General features: G+C 44.2%; 1 protein-coding gene across 2 annotated transcripts in view; it reads left to right on the top strand.

Moving 5' to 3' along the window:
* The window catches only part of MOB3B (MOB kinase activator 3B), a 212,545-nt gene that overhangs the window by 65,055 nt on the left and 123,706 nt on the right, over positions 1-23,784 (top strand). For both annotated transcript variants that reach the window (XM_075560007.1, XM_075560008.1), the window contains exon 2: positions 1,983-2,595. In XM_075560007.1, the coding sequence (XP_075416122.1) occupies positions 2,178-2,595 (418 nt within the window). In that variant the 5' untranslated portion in view covers positions 1,983-2,177. The remainder of the gene's footprint in view (positions 1-1,982; positions 2,596-23,784) is intronic.

Raw genomic sequence — 23,784 nt, 5'->3', positions numbered from 1 at the left:
CCGGGCTGCGGGCACACAACAGAGCTGCTGGTGGTGTTTGTTGTTGGCAGGTGCCTGAGAGTCAGTTCTGACTCATAGCAACTCGGAAACATTGCCTGGATTCACATCATCCTCACAATGGTTCTTGTGTTTGAGGCCGTTGTCGCTGCCGCTGGGTCAAGCTTTCTCGTTGAGAGTCTTCCTCTTGTCCACTGACCCTCTGCTTTTCTGAGCACGGTGTCTTTGTCCAGGAACTCGTGAACCATGTCCTAAGTCGGTGAGATGAAACCATGTTCCTCCTTTCCAAGGGGCATTCTGCTTGCGCTTTCCCCCAAGAATTGGTGGCACTAGGTGTCCCGTAAGACAATACAAGGAGATGCCGATGAGGACTTCTGAATGGATAGTACCCTCCTTCTCAGAAGAATGAAACAGCAAATCTCATTTACTTGAGACACGTGGGGATAGTGGTTGGGTTGTTTCTGCTTTATTCTCAGCAACTAAACATCTGGGACACAGAGGAACCCTTGTCTAGAATCGTTGTGTATTGTGTAAGCGTGCAGAGGTGTGTGTGTGTATTTATCTTCTTTATCTTCTCAATCTCTGGCTCGTGTTTTTATGTCGAAAAGCCCTTTTATGGTTCTTAGTTTTCTTAAGCGTGTCTTAGACAAAGTCACGGTAAGATATTCTTTTGAAGAAGAATAGGGGAACCCTTTCTTTGTCTACAAATTAAGCAGGAAAGGTGCATTGTTTGGGTGCTGATGTTCTTGTAGATGATAATCCAAAGTATCCATGAGCATAATTCCACAGCCTTGGGCAGAGGGTCTGACTCTCTTCCACGTAGGTAAGTGTATTCTAGGTGTCATGTGAAGTGGAAGAAAAAAGAAAACTTACCAGGGAGGGCATTTCCGTGCAAACCTCGTAGGAAGAGAGGGGTCACGAGGAGGATGTGAGGAGGCAGGTGCCACAGAAAGGGAGGGACAGAAGCATTCTGCTGAAGGATCAGCAGTTCTGAGAAGAGAGCAGAGTACGAGAAGGACCCGGGATGCTTCGGGGTGGGGATTTTTGTTTGTTTGTTTATTTGTTGCTTTGATAATCTAAAGGTGACAGTAGCCTCAAAGTATGATTGAGTGGCGGAAGGGCAGAACCCCTTCCAGATAAGGAAAGAACAGTCCAATTGGGGCCTCCGTTTGAACAGACTCCACCCTCCATGGCAGACCCATTAGCATTTGAGCATCTTGATTGATTTGGTTAGTGATTGACCCAGAAAGGGACTGGTTTTCTCCTTGTTTTTCAAGGCCAAGGTGATAGTACCTCCACCCAATATATTCACTAGTCTTTGGGGACTGTGTAGAGGGAAGCGCTGAGTAAAGGAGCCTTAAAAAACCAACAAGAAAGATCGGTCCAGGGTGGCCAATTTTAGAATATAAGGCCATGTGTGAAGAAAATCTCACAATAGTCAAGAAATTGGTCAACAGAGTGAAACACTGCCTGGTCAAGTGGTGCCAAACGGGGCAGGCAGTGTTTCATTCTGTCGTCCCTAGAGCCCACCACCAGGTCTGTTGTTTTCCGGTAGCCTGGAAGCAACACCCACTCACACTGTCCTCTCTGCGGGAGAATCCTTCTCTCTTTCCAGTTTCTATCCCTTGGGGGGTCACGTGGCCTGGCATCTATTGCCCACCCCCCAACCCCCCGCTCTGCTTACTTGACTTGCTTCAGTTGCCTGCTTTTTATATTTTCAAAGATGTCAATTCAAGACAGGACCCATACCAATCCTGGCTAATTAATGTTACGAAGAAAGCCCTATGGGATTATCACCATGGGTATGGGGTTGGGATTTACAACGCATTTTGAGGTCCACAATGCCTTCCCCGGCTGCTCCCATATGCCCACCAGATTTCTGGGAGGGTCAAATGAGATCATGGAGACGAGAGAATTGAAAACTTTTGTCGTTTTAAAAATGTCAATTGTGCACTCACAGGTTCCCCTCTCTTTTCTGTCTTTAGGAAGGAACATGAGGTTCTCCCGAAGAGCATTCGGGAGAAAGATGGACCATCTTGTTTAGAAGAAGGTGAACGCTGCAGTCTGCCAGACTGGGGCCCGAAGGCTGGCAGTGGAAGACCCTGCTGGGCTGTGCTCTCTCCCTGCAAAGGTCCACGTGTCTTTCTGCGTCCTGCGAGAGGAAGGTAGAGAAGGGGACCATGTCCATAGCCCTGAAACAGGTGTTCAACAAGGACAAGACCTTTCGGCCCAAGAGGAAATTTGAACCTGGCACACAAAGGTTTGAGCTCCACAAACGGGCTCAAGCTTCCCTCAACTCGGGGGTGGACCTGAAGGCGGCGGTGCAGCTGCCCAGCGGGGAGGACCAGAATGACTGGGTAGCTGTGCACGTGGTGGACTTCTTCAATCGGATCAACCTCATCTACGGCACCATCTGTGAGTTCTGCACCGAGCGGACCTGCCCGGTGATGTCAGGGGGGCCCAAGTATGAGTATCGGTGGCAGGATGACCTCAAGTACAAGAAGCCGACTGCGCTGCCAGCTCCCCAGTACATGAACCTTCTTATGGATTGGATCGAGGTCCAGATCAACAATGAGGACATATTCCCAACGTGCGTGGGTAAGTCCGTGACCAGCGTCTCAGATGCCCCGCCGTGCCTCTCCAGAGCTCAGATGGTTTGCAGGCTTCTTCCAGGACTCCCTTTGGTACTGGGAAACATCCCTGCCATGGTTTTTCTCAACTCTGTCCCTCATATACCTTCGGTGTCTTTCTCCATAGCTATGGATCTTCTTGAAATGCAAAAAAAAGATTACCAGTAACCCACTTAATCCCATGGACCCCAGTGTTCACACACACGGTGTGGGGAACACTGACTTGAAATGCGAGGTTGGATCTGTTTGACTTCAGTCTCTCCTGGTGATTGTGGCAAGGTTTCCGTGTTTTGGCTAATTGACTTTGGCTTGGTGTTTGCTAGGTGCTGTTGCATAGATTCCAATTCTTGACAACCCTGTGGAACAGAGAGGAACTGCCGTGTAGGGTCGTTACCACTGCAAGGTCTGCTTCCTTTGGTTCCACTGGATGGGTTCAAAGAGCCAGTAGCTGGGTGTCTCAATATACACCACCAGGGCTCTCTCTTTCTTGACTAGTTGACTCTGGTGCAGTGGTTGGTACTCACCTCTCTGGATTCAGAGCAAGAACCCATAGATTTGCTTGGAAGTCAAATGACACTCTGGGAAAATAAAGATTCCTTCTCCTGCACCTAAGGTATTAGTTCTTTTGTGTCCTGTAAACTGTAGACCCTCGTGTACATGATGGATGTACTGGGAGTTTCGAAATGAAATGCAAATGCTTTTGTTTGCATTGTGCTATAAACCATAAAGTAGTTGTAAATCTTTTGTCCCTCTTATATCTCTTTACTCTGTCAATAGCTAGATTTTCTATGCACAGACTGGCTGGACTTATAACTCATTTTTAGTGCCCTAGGCACAGTAGGAGGAGACACTGATGGTACAAATAGTTACATGCTGGACTGCTAACCAAAAGATTGGAGGGCCAAACCTATTCAGCAGTGCCTCAAAAGAAAAGGTCTGGTGATCTACATCCTCTCCTTACTTATTGGTGAGGTTAGGTTCCAAAGACCATGCTGTAATGTAAAGTCAAGGTTATGCGAAAATGGAGCATGACTACATCATTGCATAACCGCCAAGTCACCGAGAATCATAGTTCAGTCAAGTTGACACATAACCAATCACAGCCAGCATTTGCTCTCACCTCACACCCCAGCTTTAACGCGTGAAAGAGTCTGATGGGAAATTTCTAACTATCGCTGTAAATGCGAAATGTCGGATAACAAGGTAGTTGATAAACGAGGAGAAGGTGCACTTTCTAAACATCAACCACGGAGAACGCTCTGGTGCACAATTCTAGTCTGATATACGTGGGGTCAACTGAGTCCGTGTCAACCTGATGGAAACGGATAAGCTCAATGGGAGGAAGCCCTCGCTCCCATCCACTGCTAGAGCTCTAGGGCCTAGCACAGTGCCTGGTAGCGTGTGCAGACACGCAGGAGATGTTTGTGAAATGCTAGAGGAAAGCATTATTTTAAAGGTCCAATAAGGTCGGATGCCCAAATACATTTGAAACACGCTGTTACAATCACTTCTAGATGAGCTGTCCATCCCTTATATGTGGCATATGGAAAGTTGAGATGGGACTTAGGGAAGTAAGTAAGTTTATGCCAGAAAAAAAGGTATAAAAATGTATTGGGGCAATATGCACATCTTGAAATATTCAGCACACAAATCAGTTTGCTCAGTATCCTTGTGTTGCCCTGACATGTCCCCTTCCCTCATGCTTTCTGCCTCTCTTGTCCCTTGTTAGCAAGCAGGAGGTGGGGTCTTTGCTGGCACAATCCTTTCAGCCACTTGTGGAGGAGGAGGAGGGCAGGTGATGTAAGTTCTCCTAGCTATATGAGGGACATCACAGGAGTAGGCATTTCTCAGATCCTTTTGTCCTGTCATGGAATGTAGAGACTTCTTTTGGAGCTGCTAGATATAGTCCTTATCCAGAACAACACAGGTCACTGCCAATGCTCTTGGCTGAACCTGTGGTAGCAGCTATGTTGGCTCCGGTTCATAGTGACGCCGTGTGCAACAAATGAAACCCAGAGCAGTCCTGCACCATCCTCACTACCATGGCTATGTTTACGCTTATGGTCGTAGCCACTGTGCCAATCCACTTCTTTGATGGTCTTCCTCGCCCCTGCCAAGTTGGGGTGATTAGCGATGATTCCTATAAAGCACACAGCTTGTGTGCAGAGCGCTGGTGCTCAGTGATGATCTTAATGAGAATTGTCACCTAGAAAGCAGAGAGCTGTGCCCCGATGATCACCTTGATTTTTCCTGTTGTTGTATTGGGGGGAAAAACAGAAACCCTCAATGCAAATGTCCTGGCCTTACTTTTACCAAGTCAGTTTTCTTTTCTTTTATAAAAAAATATTTCATCTCCTGTGTGTATAGCTGGTTTGTGTCTCTCTGTGTATATCTATCTATCTATCTATCTATCTATCTATCTATCTATCTGTCTATCTATCTTCTTTCCCTCCTTTTCCCTTCCTTGGCCTCCAAGTAAACTTCAAAGTCTGCTTTGATACAAAATCCATTTTTTCCTTCATAATAGTAGTCCCATTGTTCCCTCTTCCAGCTTGCTTATCCCTCCTATGCCTTCTAAAGAGACACGCAGTGACAACAACATGCACAAACACAAGACTGAGCACAACACAGCAACAATAGAAAATAAAATAATAGCCATAACACCAACAACAAAAAATCAACAACAACAAACAAGAAAAGCCTATAAATGATTCAAGGTCTATTTGTTGTCCTTTGTAAGTGTTTTCCAATCAAGTCTGATGGGGTGCCACGCCCTGGCCTGACAGTCTAGTTCTAATAATCCAGCACCCTGAGATGCTCGCCTTCCCCACACGATCACTGAAGACACAGTGGGTGCATAAGAAAATGTGATGAAGAAAGCTGATGATGTCTGGCTATCAAAAGATATAGCATCTGGTGTCTTAAAGGCTTGAAGATAAACAAGCGGCCATCTAGCTGAGAAACAACAAAGTCCATATGGAAGAAGCACAGCAGCCTGTGTGATCATGAGGTGTCAGTGAGACCAGGTATCAAAGACCCAGAGCAAAAAATCATGTGAATGGGGGGGGGGGTAGTGTGGAGTGGAGACCCAAAGCCCATCTGTAAGCAAGTGGACATCCCTTTACAGAAGGGCCATGAGGAGAACGCAGGCCAGTCAGGGTGCAGTGCAGCACTGATGAAACATACAGTTTTCCTCTGGTTCTTTAATGCTTCCCCCCCCCCCACTATCATAACCCTAATTCTACCTTACAAATCTGGCTAGACCAGAGCATGTTCGTGGGCACAGATAAGAGCTGGAAATACAGGGCATATAGGACAGATAAACTCCTCGGGACCAGTATTGGGAGTAGCCATACCAGGAGGGTAAGGAGAAGGTGGGAGGAGAAAGGGGGAACCAATCACAATGACCTACCTACCCAAGAGGATGTACAATAGACAAGGGGGTGGGGGGAGACATCAGACAGTGCAAGACATGCAAAAATAATAATAATTTGTAAATTACCAAGGGTTCATGAGGGAGGGGGGGAGGGGAAATGAGCTGATACCAAGGGCGCAAGTAGAAAGAAAACGAGTGTTTTGAAAACGATGATGGCAACATATGTACAAATGTACTTGAGTCAATGGATGGATGTATGGATTGTGATAAGAGTTGTTTTAAAATAATTATTTTTTTAAAAGCTAAAAAAAAAAACCCAAAAACTCTCTGCCACTGAGTCAATTCTAAATCCTATCTAGAGTAGAATGCTCCTGTGGGTTTCCAAGACCATGATTTTTTTATTTTGACAACAAATTTTTACAGAGTAGAAAGCCTCATCTTTCTTGCCAGGAGTGGCTGGAAGTTTCAAACTGCTGACCTTGAGTTTAGCAGCCCAACTTGTAGTTCACTATACAACCAGGGTTCCTTGTTCTACTGTGCTACTACTGCAAAAAAAAAACAAACAAAAAATGGGTATGTATCTTCATCTTTTTGTTGAAGACTTGATTTACCAAGGATGGTGCCCTTCCCGGGTACTGGCCCCTCCTCCTAACATGTCCAAAGTAAGTGAGACCAAGTCTCTCCATCTTTGCTTCCAAGGAACGTTCCAGCTGTATTTTAAGACAGACTGGCTCTTCTGGCGGAGCTTGGGCTATTCCACATTCTTCACCCACACCACAATTCAAATCACGAATTCTTCTTCAGTTTTCCCTTTACTCTGTGCTGCTTTCACATGCACCTGAGGTCATTGGAAATGCCATGGTTTCAGTCAGGTGTCCCTTTGTCCCCTTAGTTACATCTTTACATAGTCGGTAAAACACAAGAAAACATCAGCATTCTCTGCTTTCAACTGAGATCCATCTGACATCAGCAATGATATCCCTTGTTCTATGTCCTCTTCTGAATCCAGCCTGAACCTCTGGCAGCTCCCTGTTGATAGATGTACTGCTGCAGCCACTTTTGACTTGTTTTCAGTATAATCTTACTTGCATGTTATTATTATTTTTAAAATTTTTAAATTGTAAATTAGGTGGTGGTGGGGCGGGGGAGGGGGTGTTACTTGCATGTTATCTTAATGCCAGAGTGGGAAACCCTTTTTCTCTGCCAAAAACCATTTGGATAGTTATAACATCATTCACAAACCATACAAAATTATCAACTTAAAAATTAGCCTGCTATAGTTGGTCAAAAAAGAGCCGTGGTGCTGTAGTGGTTACCAGTTAAGCTGCAATCCACATGGTCGGCAGTTCAAAACCACCAGCAGCTCCAAGGGAGAAAGACTGGGCTTTCTACTCCCGTAATCAGTTATAGCCTTGGAAACCCCAGGAGGGTTGCTGTGAGTCAGCATTGGCTTGATGGAAGTGAGTTTGGAGTTTGATTATATTTGGTGAAACGTCTAATTAACTCACTCTTATTGTGATAGCTGAACCTGCTTCTCTTTGGTGAGGCCTATACTTCATTGGTATTGGTGATTTCTTGGGGCTTATGATCTCCATCCCTATCTTAATGAAATTGCTTGATCATTTCCACAGTTCTCTAGAATAGTTATGGGTATAAAGCTCTCCCAGTTGGTTGGCCAGGTAGCTAGCTGTCCTACAAATAAAGATCCATAAATGTGGGCAACAATACCTCCTGTTCCTCCTTCCCCTTCTGTGTCTGCTTCTGAATGTTTTGACCACTGGGCGCATGCGCTGTCTCTGGTAGCTGTGGTTATTCCACTTTATTTTCTTCTTTAGACGTAGCCTCAGCCATTAATTACTGTGGATGCACCAGGAGAACATTATGCTGTGTGAAATAAGTCAATCACAAAAGGACAGAGAGATTGTAGGAGTCCACTCTTTTAGAACGCCAAGCCAAGTACGATATGTGGGGCGGAATATGATTTGATGGCTGAATTTGGGTGAAAGGCAAGCCAGCATGCCATAAGGAGGTGACCAACACCGTCATCGCTAAAGACAAGGAAGAATCAGAGACGTATACAGGAGTTATGGACAAGATCCACGTTTCTTTGTTTGGCTTTTGCAAAGTGAAGCATCGGGGATCAGTCCCAATCACCCACCGCCACAGTGAGGGAGAGCAGCATCCTTCCCTCCTGTTACTCGCCCTTGGATCAATGATTGTTGTATTTTGAAAGAACCTATCTTTAGGAGCCACTTTCTTTGTGCAATTTGTTTCCTCCCCTTCTTCCTCCCCCTGATTCCAGCCTACTTCTCTTCTTTTTGATCTTAGTGCTGTCATGAGTCATTATCATGGAAATGATCAAGATGCCTGTCAAGATAAAGGAAAAGAAAAATTCTCTGCAAATAGCAGGCCCTGAGTGGATGCAAAGGGGGCAGCTCTACTTAGAAGTACAGCTTTGCACTGTGGGCTTCTTTGGAACTGGGATGGATTCTAACGTCATGTCCTCTCCACTGTGATCCAAGGAAACAGAACCGGAAAACGCTGACAGCTGTGAGGACTTCAGCCTTCGTTAGGTATTAAAGCATATAAACAGCTGTTGATCTCCATCATTGAAACACGGAAGAAAGAAAACCATTCATCTGTCTCTAGCGTCGTGTTTAACTAGGAGACTTGTGCTATTTCAGAAGTCAACTTTCCTCAGATGGGAGAATACAACACAGATGCGGCTCTCTTGTAAACCTTAGTCTCCTGCACTCTCTCTCATCTGACCGCCTCCAGTTTCCATTGCCAAGGAATCAACAGATGGCCCTTTTAAAGCCCCTAAAGGATCGGTAACTTCAGAACCAAGAGCCACCTTCTCTTTGGTGGTATCTCTTTAACCACTTTTAGTGATAACAACCAGGACCGAAAAATAAAAAACTGCAACCCTTTATAGTCTAACGCCTGTCTCATTGCAATGATCCACAGCCCCCTGTTTCCTAGCCCCCCAGTCCCAGTTTTGTGTTGTTGTTTACTGTTATATAACAGGATTTCAGCTCTTAGATGTGACATTCAGAAAGAAATGAATAGAAAATGTAGAACTCCTCCAACTCAGAGGCTTTTAAAAAGTCTTTGAAAAGAGGGGAAGAACATTTAAACACCATCACATGATTGCCCTTTCCCTGACAAAAAGGTGTCAGAGACTCCCGGGAAGCCCAGGAAATGTATTCACAGTTAGGGAGCCTGCTGTGTGCCAGGCACTGTACTTACCAGTTTAGGTCATTCTTAATTCTTAAAATAATGCAAAGCAAGCAACCAGTCCCTTTTTACAAGGAAGCTGACACTAAAAAAAAAAAAAAAAGTGAAGGGGCAGAACCCAGAACTAAATCCATCCAACTCTGAATAGCTGATCTTCAACAAAAGATCTAAGTCCATTATACGGAGATGAGAAAGTTTCTTTAAGGAACAGTGATGGCAAGAGTGGATATCTGTTTGCAGAGGAATAAAACGAGACCCATTCCTCACATCATACACAAAACAAACCCAAAATGGGTCAGAACCCTAAATGCAAATCGTGTAATGATTACGGTCAAAATAGGAATAATGCCCAGGGTTCTAACATGTGACATAACTAAAATAGGTTTAAAAATAAGTAGAACACAAAAATTGATTGTGGTGAGGATTGCACAACTCCTAATATGGTTGTACTATTGACTTGTATGTTGCGTGACTTATATGGCAATAAAACTATCCAAAAAGGAAGAAATAGACTTCAAATTCAAAGGGGGGAAAAGAAAAAGGACCAGACTTGCTATTCTGAAAGAAATTGGAGGAGCCCCCAAGACTCTTGCTCTGAGAAAACCTAACATGAAACTGAAGACACTCCTTGGAGGCCACCTTGCAGGCAAATAAAAGCCAAACCAAACCCATTGCCTTCAAGTCGATTCCCACTCAGATTGACCCTGTAGGTCAGAGTAGAACTGCCCCAGTGGATTTCCGAGATGAGCCCTTTACAGGAGTAGAAAGCCTCATCTTTCTTCCCATCCAGGCAAACATCAGGCCTGTGAAACAAACCACCGTCCACGAAGCATGCGCTCTTGCGAACAATCAACTGTGTGAGACCAGGAGGGCAGCATGAGGGGCAGGAAACCAGGCAGATAAGGGCACCCAGGGAGGAAGCAAGGAGTGTGCTGGAACTTTCCAGGGGATTGCACCCAACTCCATGAAATAATCTGTGCTTGAACTTCATCTAAAGCTCCCTGGGCTCCTCTGGCATCCGTGCCATGGAGGCGGACCCCGGACAGGGCAGGGTTTTGTTTTGTGGGACTCAGAACAAGTCACCTGCACCTAACGATGGCAGAGCAAAGTAAAATGAGTCCTTCTCTAAAGCAGCAGCTAAGGGATTTCCCTAACTCTGCATAGTTCACACGTGATTTAGGAGCCAAGAGCTGAGTGCGAGGATTTCTAGCCCAAATCTATACCCTTGTCCTAAACTAGCCCTCATAGGATGTGTCAGTGTTTCATAGATTTTCCTTCACAAGGATGAAGCCTTCTCAGGAGGCTAGGGCAGAAGTTCACAAAACATCTTCTTGCTAAACTTTTAAGGGAGAGAATCCTTTGTTTTGGGCAAATCGCCTCTGAAATGTATAGGTTCTGTTGGTCTTCATTCTAAGACTGGGAGCAGATGACTCCATCTCATAAAGGCACTTTGCGGGTTCAGGACTATGTGCTGCTTCCACCGCTCAGTCAATAAACGTTCGTTGAGCTCCAGTGAGGGGCCAAGGTCTGTGCTTGGCACCAAGAGAGCAAAGCGTGCTGCCCTGCTCTTGGTCGGCTTTGGAATGCCAAAGGCGGCTAGATGCTCTGAATGGTGCTACACGTATTCCTCGCCTGAGCAGTATGTTCAATGACAAAGTGCATTGTAGATGTAGCTGCCTCTGTTTTGCACTGCTCTCGTGAGACTAGGGCTGAGTTCCAGCCTTCTTTTTCTTGGAAGGTGATCTGCTCAAGAGAAAATTACTGTAAGGAGGGACTTCTCAGGCACGGGATGTGGGGACCTTGAAATATACAGGGGTTCCTGGGGAAATGCCATTCTCTTTTAATTCTGTTGTCCCAAGAACTTTTTGAAGCCCCCCTCGTAATTAATGTATATGATTCCGTTTTTGTTTTCTTTCAAATGTTTGACTTTCTACGATTTACTTCCCCTTATGCTTTCCCTTTGATGCAAAGCTAGACTGCCCAGCTAAGAAAAGCTGAGTCCGTGAGCTGTGTGAAACCTCCGCTGCCTTCAGCAGATCCTGAGAGTTGCCTCCCCCACCCTCCACCCAACCTCAGAGAAATGACAAGGAGCCCCTCATGTGCTCAGAAGTGGAAGGTGATGGTGGACTGCAGGGAGCCCAAAGAGCCCAGAGACTGCCCTGTGTGTTAAGCTAATTGCCTGCTGTCCCCACCTGCACCCAGCTCACCATTACACGTATTATGTAATTTTAATGGGTTTTATCTCAGGTGACAAGTTGTTACATTTCAGCAGCAGCTGGAAAGGGAAACAAGATAGCCAGGACTGAAACAGTCACTGGGAGCCAGAGATGACAACCGGACTGTGAAGGAGCGAGAGGGGCATCCGCTGCCGGTGCTCGATGGGTCTGCTGTCCCCATGGTGTTCGTGGTCAACGAAGGCCGGGTGCTGAGAGGCATCAGGCTTTAAGGAGTTGGAAATGTATCTGAAATTGCAACAGGATGGAGACAAACGAGGGAGCTGTGTAACACCAAGCTCAGAAAGGAGAGAATGGGATTGGACAGAACAGTTCTGTAACCCAATGGAAGTTTTGTAACCGTTCTAGAAACCATTGATGAGAAGTGTGAGAACCTTCCTGGGATTACCACCTGAGTCTCAACTGATTTCTAAAGAGAGTGCAGGTGTGTGTCCAACTGAGTCAGCCTAGCAGCAGGGCCCTGACCCCAGGGCGGGTAGCTATTTCAACAATGACATTATGGAAAACAACCCAAATTATTAGCTGGATACAAACCTCCACCTCTGGAGAGCAATTTACAACTTTGCTTTAAACAATATCTGAACGACAGAGGATGGGGATGGCTTGTAAAGTACTCCGCAGATAGGACCTTTCACGTGTTTTATCTTAAAAACCCATGATCGCTTCACATTCCGATGGCTAATCTACCCATACTTCCTTAGCATCGTCAGCTGCCCTTCAGCCCTTGCCCAGTAAAGTGGATGTTCTGGAAAGACGAACCAGTTTAAGGGAGAGGCTGGAAGGAACATAAGTATTGATTTCTGTCAGGTCTGGGTTTGAATTACTAGCAAAATTTTCGGCCTCTTCTGGACTGTTCCTCGTTCATAAAATGAGTCTACTTGTATCTACCGGGTGAGATGGTGGAACATTGAAACACCTGGCATGACGTTGGGAAAAAGAGTATGTTTTAAATGCTAGGTATGTTTAGACATTTTAAATGTCTAGTTGACACCACAGAGTGTCAGTGTGCTAAACCAATCATCAGGTAAATGGTAGTCAGGTAAATAGTAGTGAGAACTGAGGGTGGAAGTCCATCGATCTGCCACGCATTTGGCCGAGGAGCGGATCAGTGCATTCTCTTCATCTTGTGCTGTGTCCTGTGGAACCAGTGGGAGAAAAGGTAAACACCTCTGGTGATGGGCTCTGCTTGGACTTGACAGCCAGAACCCAGAAAGTGGTCCCCAAGAGAACTTAAATTGTTGAGTGCATACCATATGTGGCCTGCACAAAGCTACCTCCATCCTCTTTCTGTGTCCAGATGTCATTCCAGCATAATGCCCTGCACCAAGCACACGTATGGGGAATATCATGGGATACATGTATTCTCCAAAATTGTGGGACCATTATTTTTTTTACTTTACTAATATTTTTATTGCTCAGTGAGGGATTTTAGTACTTAAGGAGAGCTTAATAGAGGATCTTGTTATTATGTGAATACCTTTTTTAAAAACATTTTTTTCACATGCCATACAATTCAATAATTCAATCATTTAAAAAGAGCTGTGCCATCATCACGACAATTTTAGAATATGGAAATGCCTCTCTAGTCTGCTCTTTGGAAGTTAAAATGTTTGTCTTCAAGGAGAGGCAAAATGGAGTTGTTAGCTCACTGTAAGGGGTGTGGGGGGGAATCATTCTTTAAAATAAGTGATAGGATTTTGATGTTTCTGTCATTCCCAGCCCGGGTCAGTGTTGGAGAGCAGTGTGACTTGGAATAGCTACACCAGTAGTCAGTTGTTCATTTGGGGGCCTGGCGCCTCTGCTTCTGCTTGGCTTCCAGTCCAGCTGGAGAAACAGCCACTAGTGTTGGCAGCGGCAGCACGCTGGAATGGTATCAATGGGGAAACCACTGAGAATCCCTTGTAGTTGACTTTCTTTGGCACCATCCTGGCTGCCTAGCCAACCAGGCACCATACCACACCTTCTGGGAACGAGGAGGAAAGAACATTGTTGAATATTGGGAATTTGTCAGCTTTGGTCTTGGATGAACCATACTTGACTGAAGACACCGGCCTTCCTGTGTCTTTAAAGAGAAATGTGGGCACCTAAGTCAAGATAGGTGCCAGGGTCACCAGGAAACTCTGTCTGGACAGTAGCTGTCAGAAGGCACGGACAGCTGCCTGCTTTATTTTATGTTTCCCTGGGAGAGTGGAAGGTGGAGGGCGCATCCTCAGGCCAGGTTCAAATCCTGTTCTTCTTCTTTTGAAATAACTTACCTGGGGAAGTGCTGAATCTCTCTAAGCCTGTTTTCTCACCTGGAAGGCGGGGTTAACGATTTATAAGATTGTGTGAGTCAAGTCAAAGAATGCATCAAACAGCTCTTTGTGAGTTCCTGGTGATTAAATGCTGAATACATTTTACTTTTACTTCTTTTTCACAGTGCTAATAAAAGGGAAGACCTCTGGTTTATTGCAACTAGTCATGCTTATAATTATAAAAGAGAATTTAGTCTCAGTGTTCTCTGAACATTTCTTTCCCATTTGAAGTAAAAACAAACAACAACAACAACAACCAAAAAACCTGTTTAGATCACAAGGTCATAATTATAGTGGTTACCTCTTAATTTTTTTATATATACTCTAAACTTGAAAACCAGCAGACAGAAATGAATTCCATATTTTGGTAGATTTAGAGTCCTAGTAATATGGCTATCTGGTTGTTAGGAACCACGGAATCCGTTTCCACTCACAGTGCCACCGTTTGACAAAACAGAAGGGCCTCCTTGAGTTTTCTAGCCTGTCATCTTTCTGGGAGAAACCTGTAGGTGTTTCTTCACTGAAGCTACTGCATTAATTCAAGCTACTGGATTACTTCAAGCCACCAAACTTTCAGTTAGCAACCGAGCAGCAAACCATTGGACCCCAGGGCTACTCACAGTGACACACACCGTTTGACAAAGCAGAAGGGCCTCATTGAGGTTTCTAGCCTGTCATCTTTCTGGAAGAAACCTGTAGGTGTTTCTTCACGGAAGCTACTGCATTAATTCAAGCTATTGGATTACTTCAAGCCACTAAACTTTCAGTTAGCAACCGAGCAGCAAACCATTGTACCCCAGGGCTACAGCCACGATCGACTCTGGACTGATGGGTGTGCTAGGTCCTTCACAACAGCCGCAGTGCACAATTATGATCTCTATTTTCTCTAAAACAGAGGCAGAGTCATGTTTCTTCCCCAAAGCCATCCTCTCAGTAACTGGTTGACCCAGGTTTAGAATCCAGACTTATTATTGGCCAGTTTATAATCTTTTGTTAAGATGTAGTCAATGAAATGATAAGCCTTCTTGCCCTCCATAAACATAATGATTTAAGGTCAAATAAGATAAAATCAGTGTCTGTAACTTTCTATTTTCTGGAAATGGCAATGACAATCATGAGATGAAGCATTGCTTTTCAAGCGGAACATTTTAGACCCATTTTTTTTTCATATAGGCACCTATGTAAACCCGAGTTATGCTTGTGAAGATACCTGTATGAATTTAAAAAAAATTTAATCACTGTCTTCCTTCCATATAACTAAGCCTCTTTTACAAATGACTTCTGAAAAGGTGGAAGAAAGTAAGTTGATGTGGGTGTTTTGTTTTTTCTTTCCCTTGGTGACCCCAAACCATAAAATTATTTTCGTTGCTACTTCATAACTGTAATTTTGCTACTGTTATGAATCGGGTGACTGCTGTGAAAGGGCCATTCAACCCCCAAAGGGATCACAACCACTGTCATAGGGATTTCCAGTAAAGGAGTCAATTTCCCAGAAGGAATGGAAGGTCTTCAGTGACCTTGCTTTCTTAGACTATCATGCCATTCTTACACAGGGCTCAGTGGGAACATGCTGTGATGGACTAGTGATGTCTGCATAGGTGCGGGAGAAAAGAATGAAGGCCCATCTGTCACATATATGCCATCCTTGCTTTTAACTGTGTCAAAAGGATGATCACTAACAACTCAGGAAAAGCACCTGGCAAGTGTACAATTGGATCTCTGAAGACCAGCCTACTGCCAAGGTTAACCAAGTCAACAAAATGCAGGGCATGGTCTGAAGTGTACCACGAGCATCAGCTTATAGACAACTGCAGATGAGTCATGAATACAGAATGCCCAGTACTCAAGCAATGCAGAAGGAGCTTATCAGAGTAGAACGCGGTCTACTTTTAATAATGATTTTTATAATGATTAAGAGAGTGAAGAGTGGAAGTTCTTGGGTGGCCTAACATGAACTCCTTAGTAAAGGCAGAGGTAGAAAAAAGAGGAAAATCTATAAAATCAAAAAGGGCATTCACCCTAATAAAATGTTTTTTTAAATGTACAAATATGCTTGACACAATATATGTATGTATGGATTGTGATAAGAGTTGTATGAGCCCCCAATAAAATGATTTATTTTTAAAAAAGAACCATGGAAAGGCAAAAAAAGGCACTCAATTGTATATGGAAAATGTTTGATTGCAAATTGTAGTGCTATCTATATTTTTACAATTGAAATAGAATAGTAAAAGGAATAAATTATAGTTACTATTATTTTCATATCTTACACTGACCACGGTCTCCCTTCCCCCATGGTTTCTGTTGTTCGGCCCCCTGTGGCGGGGTGGAGGTACGGGGGTGGTTATGTGTTGATTATTTCAATTGGTTCCCCCTTCCTCCCCTCTTCTCTTTATCTTCCCTACTACCCCCCTGGTATGGCTCTTCCCATTCCTGTTCCTGAGTTCCGTGTGTCCTGAGCTCTCGTCTCTTATCTGTCCCTGTGCACGTGCTCCAGTCTAGCCCTGAGTGAAAGGCAGGACTGGGGTCATGATGGTGGGGGGTGAAGCCTCAAGGAACCAGAGGGATATTATGTGTTTCATCGTTATTATACTGCGTCCTGGTTAATTCATCCCTTCCTTGTGACCCTTCTGTGAGGGGATGTCCCATTGTCTACAGATGAGCTTTGGGTCTCCACTCCACCCTCCTCCTCCTCACTCACATCAACATGAGTTTTTGTTCTGGGTCTTTGGTGCCTGATCCTTGATTCCATTGACACCTTATGTTCACACAGGCTAGTGAGCTTCTTCCATGTGGGCTTGTTCATTTCTAAGCTAGATGGCCGCTTATTTATCTTTAAGCCTTTAAGACCCCAGATGCTATATCTTTTGATAGCTGGGCACTATCTGCTTATGCCCCCATTTGTCTTCTGTGAACATGTCGGTAGGGTGAACATCACAGAATTCCAGATTCTTAGAACAAAAATAATGATTTATAATTTATCAAGGGATCTTGGGGGGTGTGGAGAGTTGATACCAAAGACTCAATAGAAAGTACATGTTTAGAAAATCATGATGGTAACATATGTACAAATATGCTTGATACAACTGATGTATGGATTGTTATGAGTTGTAAGAGCCCCCAATAAAATGATCTTTTAATTAAAAAATAAAAACAAATGAACAAAAAAAAACAAGTGACTATGGAGAACTAGCATGAACATGTTAGGGAACTGAAAAGCCAAACAGGGATGATGAAACAACCAGGTTAATTCTTTTAAAATAATGACCCATTACATAGTAACATAAATGACATTTATAATAAAAATAGCTATTTCTATTTCTCAAAACAACAAAAAGATTATGGGAAGCACACATTAGATCTACACTTTGCAAATTTCTTCAATGTCTGCCTTATCAGAAGACAACTGGATCCTCTGTGTGTTTCCAGATTTCGCTCTATTGGGCTGTGCCGAGCTTTGGTTCACGTCTGCCTTCACTGAGCTCTGCAGGCAGAAAGGTGAGGGTTTGGGGGATCCGTTGTACAGAAGTCCAGGGATTCACAGAACGTGGTGAGAGCTCTTGTGTGGATCAAGCAAGAAGAGGCCCAGACCCTTGCAACGATAGCCACTTGAGATGTGTTGGGTCCATGACTAAAAACTAAGATTACATTGCAGGTTTTACAGTACCTTTGTGACACATGGCGACATCTCTGTGGCAGAAAAAGCCAAGTAGAAAGCACTGTTCTTAGGGCTCCATTGATTGTGGGACATAAGCTTTGTGGTATTTATCAAGAGGTACCAATGGCTTTTCACTGCAGTGTGCGTAGGCACCTGGTCTTGCTATCACACACTTCTCTTGGACCAGGGGGGAAAAGATGCTAACCAGTGTCTAAAAAATAAACCTCTAGTTTCCTTAGCACTGTGCTGACACTAGGAGATCCTAGGTGGTGCGACGTTGGCTGCTAACTGAAAGGGAGACGGTTTGAACCCCACCAGACGTGCCTGGAGGGGAAGCTGGATGATCTGTCCTCTAAAGGCCACAGTCTTTGAGACGCTGTGCAGTGTAGTTCTACTTCGAAATACGTGAAGTTGGGAGCCATGAGTTGGCAGTGACTTGATGCCAACTGATGAGCTAACCTGATGAGCTAGTTCAGACTAGACACTTCACTGTTGTACTTGATGTTTCTATGAGGAGTGTTGTGAAATTGCTATAATATATGCACCACACAATATGGTAGGCCACCACACATGATTCACCTTATGAAGTTCATGCAATAAATATTATAGTTCAGGATAGCTCTCCATGTCAGAGTTCATGAGTTTCTTCCCACCAGAGAGTGAGTGATACATAAGAATAGAATGCTAACATTAGCTCAGATCTAAGTACCATAATAAGGTCGCTAGGAGCCCTGGTGGTGGAGTGGTTCTGCACTGGGCTGTGATCTGCATGGTCAGCAGTTCGAAACCACCAGCAGCTCCACTGGGGAATGACTGGCCTTTCTACGCTTGTAAACAGCTGTAGTGTCAGAAACCCATGAGTCAGCATCGCCTCAATGGCAGTGAGGTTTTTAAAAAATTACTATTATTGTGGAAAATAAATGGAATGAATGATGTAGAAAAAGTGATTCCTTTGGATTGTCTCTGGCCCTGCTCGACCACGAGCATAGATAGTAAATCCAGGAATGAGGAGCAGCCGTGTGGCGAGGGGCAGACACCATGCTGACCATCCGCCGGTGTGACATAGAAAGGGCCATGCTGCTTACCTGCAGGCCTGCCTCTGTGCACGGACCATTTTCTTAAGGAAGTTTGTGGAACATCTGATGCCAAATGAGACGTATTTGACTGGGGTGTCAGAGGCAAATCTTACTGCTGCCTTAAGAAGCAGATGACCTCATATCTAGCTTTGATTTTGTGTACTTGCTGTAATTATGGTGTCTAGCCTTTGTCAAGTGTCTACAATATGCCAAGTGCTTTCCATAGCTCACTTGCTTTTTTACAGCAGTCCTTTTTTTTAAAAAAGTTTTTTGCCCACTGTCCAAATGAAGAAACTGAGGTTGTGCAGTTCACATGACACATGGCTTGTGAAGCTCTGTGGTTGGTCATACTGATTCCCATGTGGCCTTTTACCACCGGGACATCTGTGCTCTGTGCTTTCCAGACGCTGTGTGCACATCATCACGTAAACACCAGAAACATAAATCTCACAAAGACTGTGTGAGGCAGAGGAGAAAAAGAAGGGATCGTTTGAAGAAGTCATAAGTTTAGCTTTTCTGACACAAGGCTTAAGAGCCTTGTAGAAGAAATTCCGCAGAGACAAAACAAGCTATTTCCGGGCGTGGTGGTGGTACTTGCTATTGTGCCTTAAATACTTGGATTTCTTCTTCTGCACCGCTGAATAGGAAAGTAGAAAGACTGGTGCCAGTGGGACAAATCTCTCATTAATACAGTGAGACAGCGGAGTCAATGATTTCCATGTGTTGGTAAGGGTTGATGTGTGTGTGTGTGTGTGTGTATCTCAAAGACCAAAATCTTTAACAAAGATAAGGGTGAGAATACAAATAAGAGATTATGAGCATATACCAACTAGCTTCAGAGTGTTCTGTCTCTAACTTTTAACTTTCAGCCCACTTTGTAAAGTTTCTCACACCCCCAACTGTCTATCTGTCTTCTTATAGTCTTGGATCTTGCTAACCCTGTATTATCTAGAAAGACTTGGTCAATAAAAAAATAAAAATAGGGAGACTTGGATAAGAAGGTTCCTTTGATGTCTTACTCAGATAATGCACAGGACTGGACACTTGAAAACTGTTCAATAAATCTCACCTAATGTCCTTACTAATACTATCATCAATGCTGCATTTCTGTAATGCACTTGCTGTGTTGTTTCCCATATTAGGAGCAGCCCAGTCAATCACGGAGACTCCTGGAAATAAAGACCCTGTAGATCTAAGTCTCTTTGGGCAGGGGCAGGGACAGGTTTCTGCACCTCCTGCAGTAGACTTTCTGGCTTAGATTTCCCCTAACTCCTCAGACAGGTGACAATTTGGAGCCTGTGGAGTTTTCTTAGCCACAAAACATGCTGATGCTTACTATAACCCTGGAGAATGACTGCCCTTATTAGTCGACGCTGAGTCATGGTGCTGATTGGACTCCGTGTTATTCCAGGTGCCACAGGTGTGCATTTCACCTCGTGCAGCCCCATTCCCCTGCTCGCTGTGCTCTCCAGCAGCTGGCTTCTGACGATAGCCAGAGTGGCATGCTGTCAGCTCATGAGAAATACTGTCAAAACCTGGCCTCAAGTGTTTTAGGTTCAGTATTTTATCCTTTTCTTCCCTCCGAGAAACCAAAAGGACTCTCTCAGTGTAGATCTTTAAAAATACCCAATCTGTAACTCTGCAGGGAGTCAATCCATATATCGGGCCCCGAGGCTTTGTAAATCTCCACTGGAACCCATCACCTCATTATTCACCCTCAGAGAGGCTGGGCGTTTTGAACCACTGACTTTTCTATAGCTCAGTGTTAAACGTAGGCTTATTAAATCAACAGTTATTTACAAAGCACTTTCCCCTAGTCTAATAAGAGTGCTTGGGTCTGCGTTTGTCCAGTAAAGGTTGGTGATTCTGACCCACCCAGAGGCACCTGGTGATCAGCCACCATTCAGATTCCAGCCAAGAAAACCCTATGGAGAAATGCGACTCTGTAACACATGGCGTCACAAGTCAACACAACAACAACTATATTCCAAGTGCAAGGGCGGAGGAGATTCAGTTGTAGCATTCTCATCTTCCATGAAGGAGACCCAGAGTTGAATTTACAGACCATACACGTTAAGTGGAGATTTTCCCATTGCTGTCATGTTAAGCAGGTTTCAGCAGAGTTTCCAGACTAAGACAAGTGATGTAGTAAGCCAGACATCCACTTCCAAAAATCGGCCAATAAAATCAGAATGGAGAACTATGGTCCAATCCTGTTAGACATGGGGTCATGTTATGACTAACAATTGCCATTTTGTGAACACCTACATCTGAACCTTATAATCCTATCAATATCTCTCCCCCCCCCTATAGCTAGATCCTGGGGGAGGGGGGTCTATTTAGTGGGGATTCTCCCTTGTTCCACTTATTTGTGATGGAAGACAACCATGAAAGTTGGTAAACCAGCCACCCCATGCCTTTAACTTCCCCCATTTGGGGTATCTAATTTCTAAAAGGCTCATTCCTATCAACCCAGTTCTCTGAGGAGACAGGTAGGTTTGTTTATTTGAAGAATGTTCATTCCGGGTGGAACCTTGTGTGTCTGCATCCATAAGCAAAGTCAAATCAAGAGCAGACCATCCATCAAGTCAGCAAGCAAGGTACTCCAGCTCACAGGGCCAAACATCTTCCTTTCCATCCAGTCAGGTTCTGGTCAACTCAGTTCTAGCCATTCCAACCTAGGTCAACGGGTGCCTTACAAGCTTGGAAGTTTGACGCATGTTTCCCCTAGCCTTAGAACACTGGTCTTTTCATGTATTCTTATCAACCGTAGCCTCCTCTGGCTAGGTCATGCCATAGGCTCAGGTTTCACACCACTAATTAAACTTCAACAGCCAGCCAGTTCCAGGCTCTACTCTCATCCCTGTGAACCTGATCCGCAGCTGTCAGTAGCCTGTACTGCTCAGGCATTTTCTAAGGTTAATCTTCTGCTCCATCGCCCAATCTAAAGAAATAACCCAAGGTAGGGTGACTGAAGTATGGTGCTACCTCTTCCTTAAGATACTTCTATGATCCATTTATATGATCTCCTTCCGGGGGACGAGTCTGTACTTGACTTCTGTCGAATAGGGGCTCCTGCAGGAGGTAGGTGGGAGGATGGGCACATAGGGGACCATAACCGAATCTTGGTGAAAACTGAGCAGGGCCTTAGTCATCCTAGGTGGACTGAGCATCCTGAGGAAATGCTCTGGAAGAAAAAGCAAGGCCCTTTGCAAGTTATCCCCAAACAAAATGATTTAAGCATAAAATATCAAGGCTTTGCAAAAGAAGAACTCTTCGTGCTCTGGGTTATTGAGACCGTTACTGTCACTGCGGTCTTGGGACTGGGCTTTTAAAGGGTAAACACTTTGTATTCCAGGGTCTTGGGTGTGGCAACCAAATAAAGAAGGAGAAACGCCTTCTGTTCTGTTCTGGCAGATTGCAATGGGAGGCTTTGTTTGTTGGAAGGGCACTTTCCATCTAGTAATTAAGAAGGCCTTCTCCTTAATTAGCAACTTGGCTTCCATGCCTCCTTAGCTTCTAGGTAAACTTTTATTTTCAGTGGGATTGGCAGGGTTGGTATCAAAGACGGCTGTGCCCTGAGAAACTCACTGGTGCTTTTTTTAAAGGGCACCATAAAAGACAGAAGCCATCTTCTTCCCTTGGAAATAAGCAGTTTCAAATATAAGGCGCGTAGACGTGCCCCTACGGATCGCCTTCACTTTAGCTGCATAGCTCCCGCCTCGTCAATAATGATTTGACCAAGGTGCGATCCTCCATGCGTTTCAAAAGGAGGGGTCATTCTGAGCATTTCGTTCTTTGTAGTGGCTGAAGAGAGATGCTTCTCCGAGATGACCCTGCTGGTGGAATGTCCTCCAAAGGGATCATGTTTGTCAATTAATGGATTGATCATGTATAAAAAATAAGCAAGAGTTCTAAACAGAGCCTTGACGTGGACCCTTCTCTGGCTAATTGTTGAGCTGGGAAGTGGTTGAGCTGTCCCATTGCATCAAGGGGACTCAAACTTACAGAGAAGGCATAAAGCCAATCGATTCCTTTGTTATTATTATCTAAGAATCCCAAATACATTCAGCTCTTTGCACATTACAATGGTGCAGTCTCTAGTAGTCCAATGATATCCATGAACTCTTCACATCAGTAGGGGTACAACTCTGTAGCCCATTCTTCACATAGCAGATAATCCTTTTAAAAAAATCAGATCCTGTAATTTCCTGCTCTAAAAAACGAAGCAAAAACAATTGCCTTCCACTGCAGACAGAACAATAGCTCAAGCCTTTGTTTTGACCTATTATAACCTTCACAAGCAGACTCTGGCTACTTCTCTGACCTTCTCTTGCATTATTTCCTCCTACCCACAGGATTTTAGCAAACTGAGCCATCTTTAAGCTTCTCGAAGATCTCTGCTAGTTCTCCCTCCCTCCCTAAACCCAAGCCTTTGCACTTCTTCTTTATCTGGAATGCTCTGCCCTGGATTTTCTTGGCTCCTCATTCAAGTCTTAGTTCAAAGAAGACTTTTCTAATCATGGACTATAATGTGACCTCCTTTCTAGCTATTTCTATTAGCTATCTCCATTAGATCACCTGGTTTAACTTTCTTCCTAGCATCTTTCCTCTAAAATTGTTCATTTATTTATTTACTTAACCACCACAGAAATCAGAGAATCAACAATTCCTGACTGAAAATCAAATGAGTTGGATCTCATAAAAATTCAAATGATTACTTTTTCTACGGTTACTCAACAAACATGTGTTGTCTATTTCACATGTCTTACTTCAGACATTATGCTAATAAACAGTGGAAGACAGCAGTAAACTGAATGAGCACGACTGTCTCCTCGTGGAATTAAAAAAAAATCAAATGATGGAGTCACTCCTGGAGTGTTACTCTGAGTCAGAATTGACTCGCTGGCAGTGTTTTCTGGCTTTCAGGGTGTAGTGGGTTCAGCATTGGACTGGTAGCTGCACAGGCAGTGATTCAGAACCACCAGCCGCTCCTCAGGAGGAAGATGAACCTATCTGCTCCCATAAAGATTCATAGCCTCAGAAACTCTGTTCCAGCCTATAGAGTCACTAATGAGCCATAATCGACTCATTGACAATGTGTTTGGTTTAAAGAGATCATGGTAATTATCAGGGTCTAACAGACTGGAATAGATCCATGTTTGTGCCCATTCCAAAGAATTCTCGAACACTATAGAACAACATCATTGACATCACACACAAGAAACATTTTGCTTAAGATCATATGACAACAATTGCGGCAATAATATTGACAGAGAACT

The sequence above is a fragment of the Tenrec ecaudatus genome, chromosome 10 (assembly GCF_050624435.1).
Source record: "Tenrec ecaudatus isolate mTenEca1 chromosome 10, mTenEca1.hap1, whole genome shotgun sequence".
Lineage (NCBI taxonomy): Eukaryota > Metazoa > Chordata > Mammalia > Afrosoricida > Tenrecidae > Tenrec > Tenrec ecaudatus.
The sequence above is the reverse complement of the archived record's forward strand: the minus strand, read 5'-3'. Positions and strand labels throughout refer to the sequence as shown.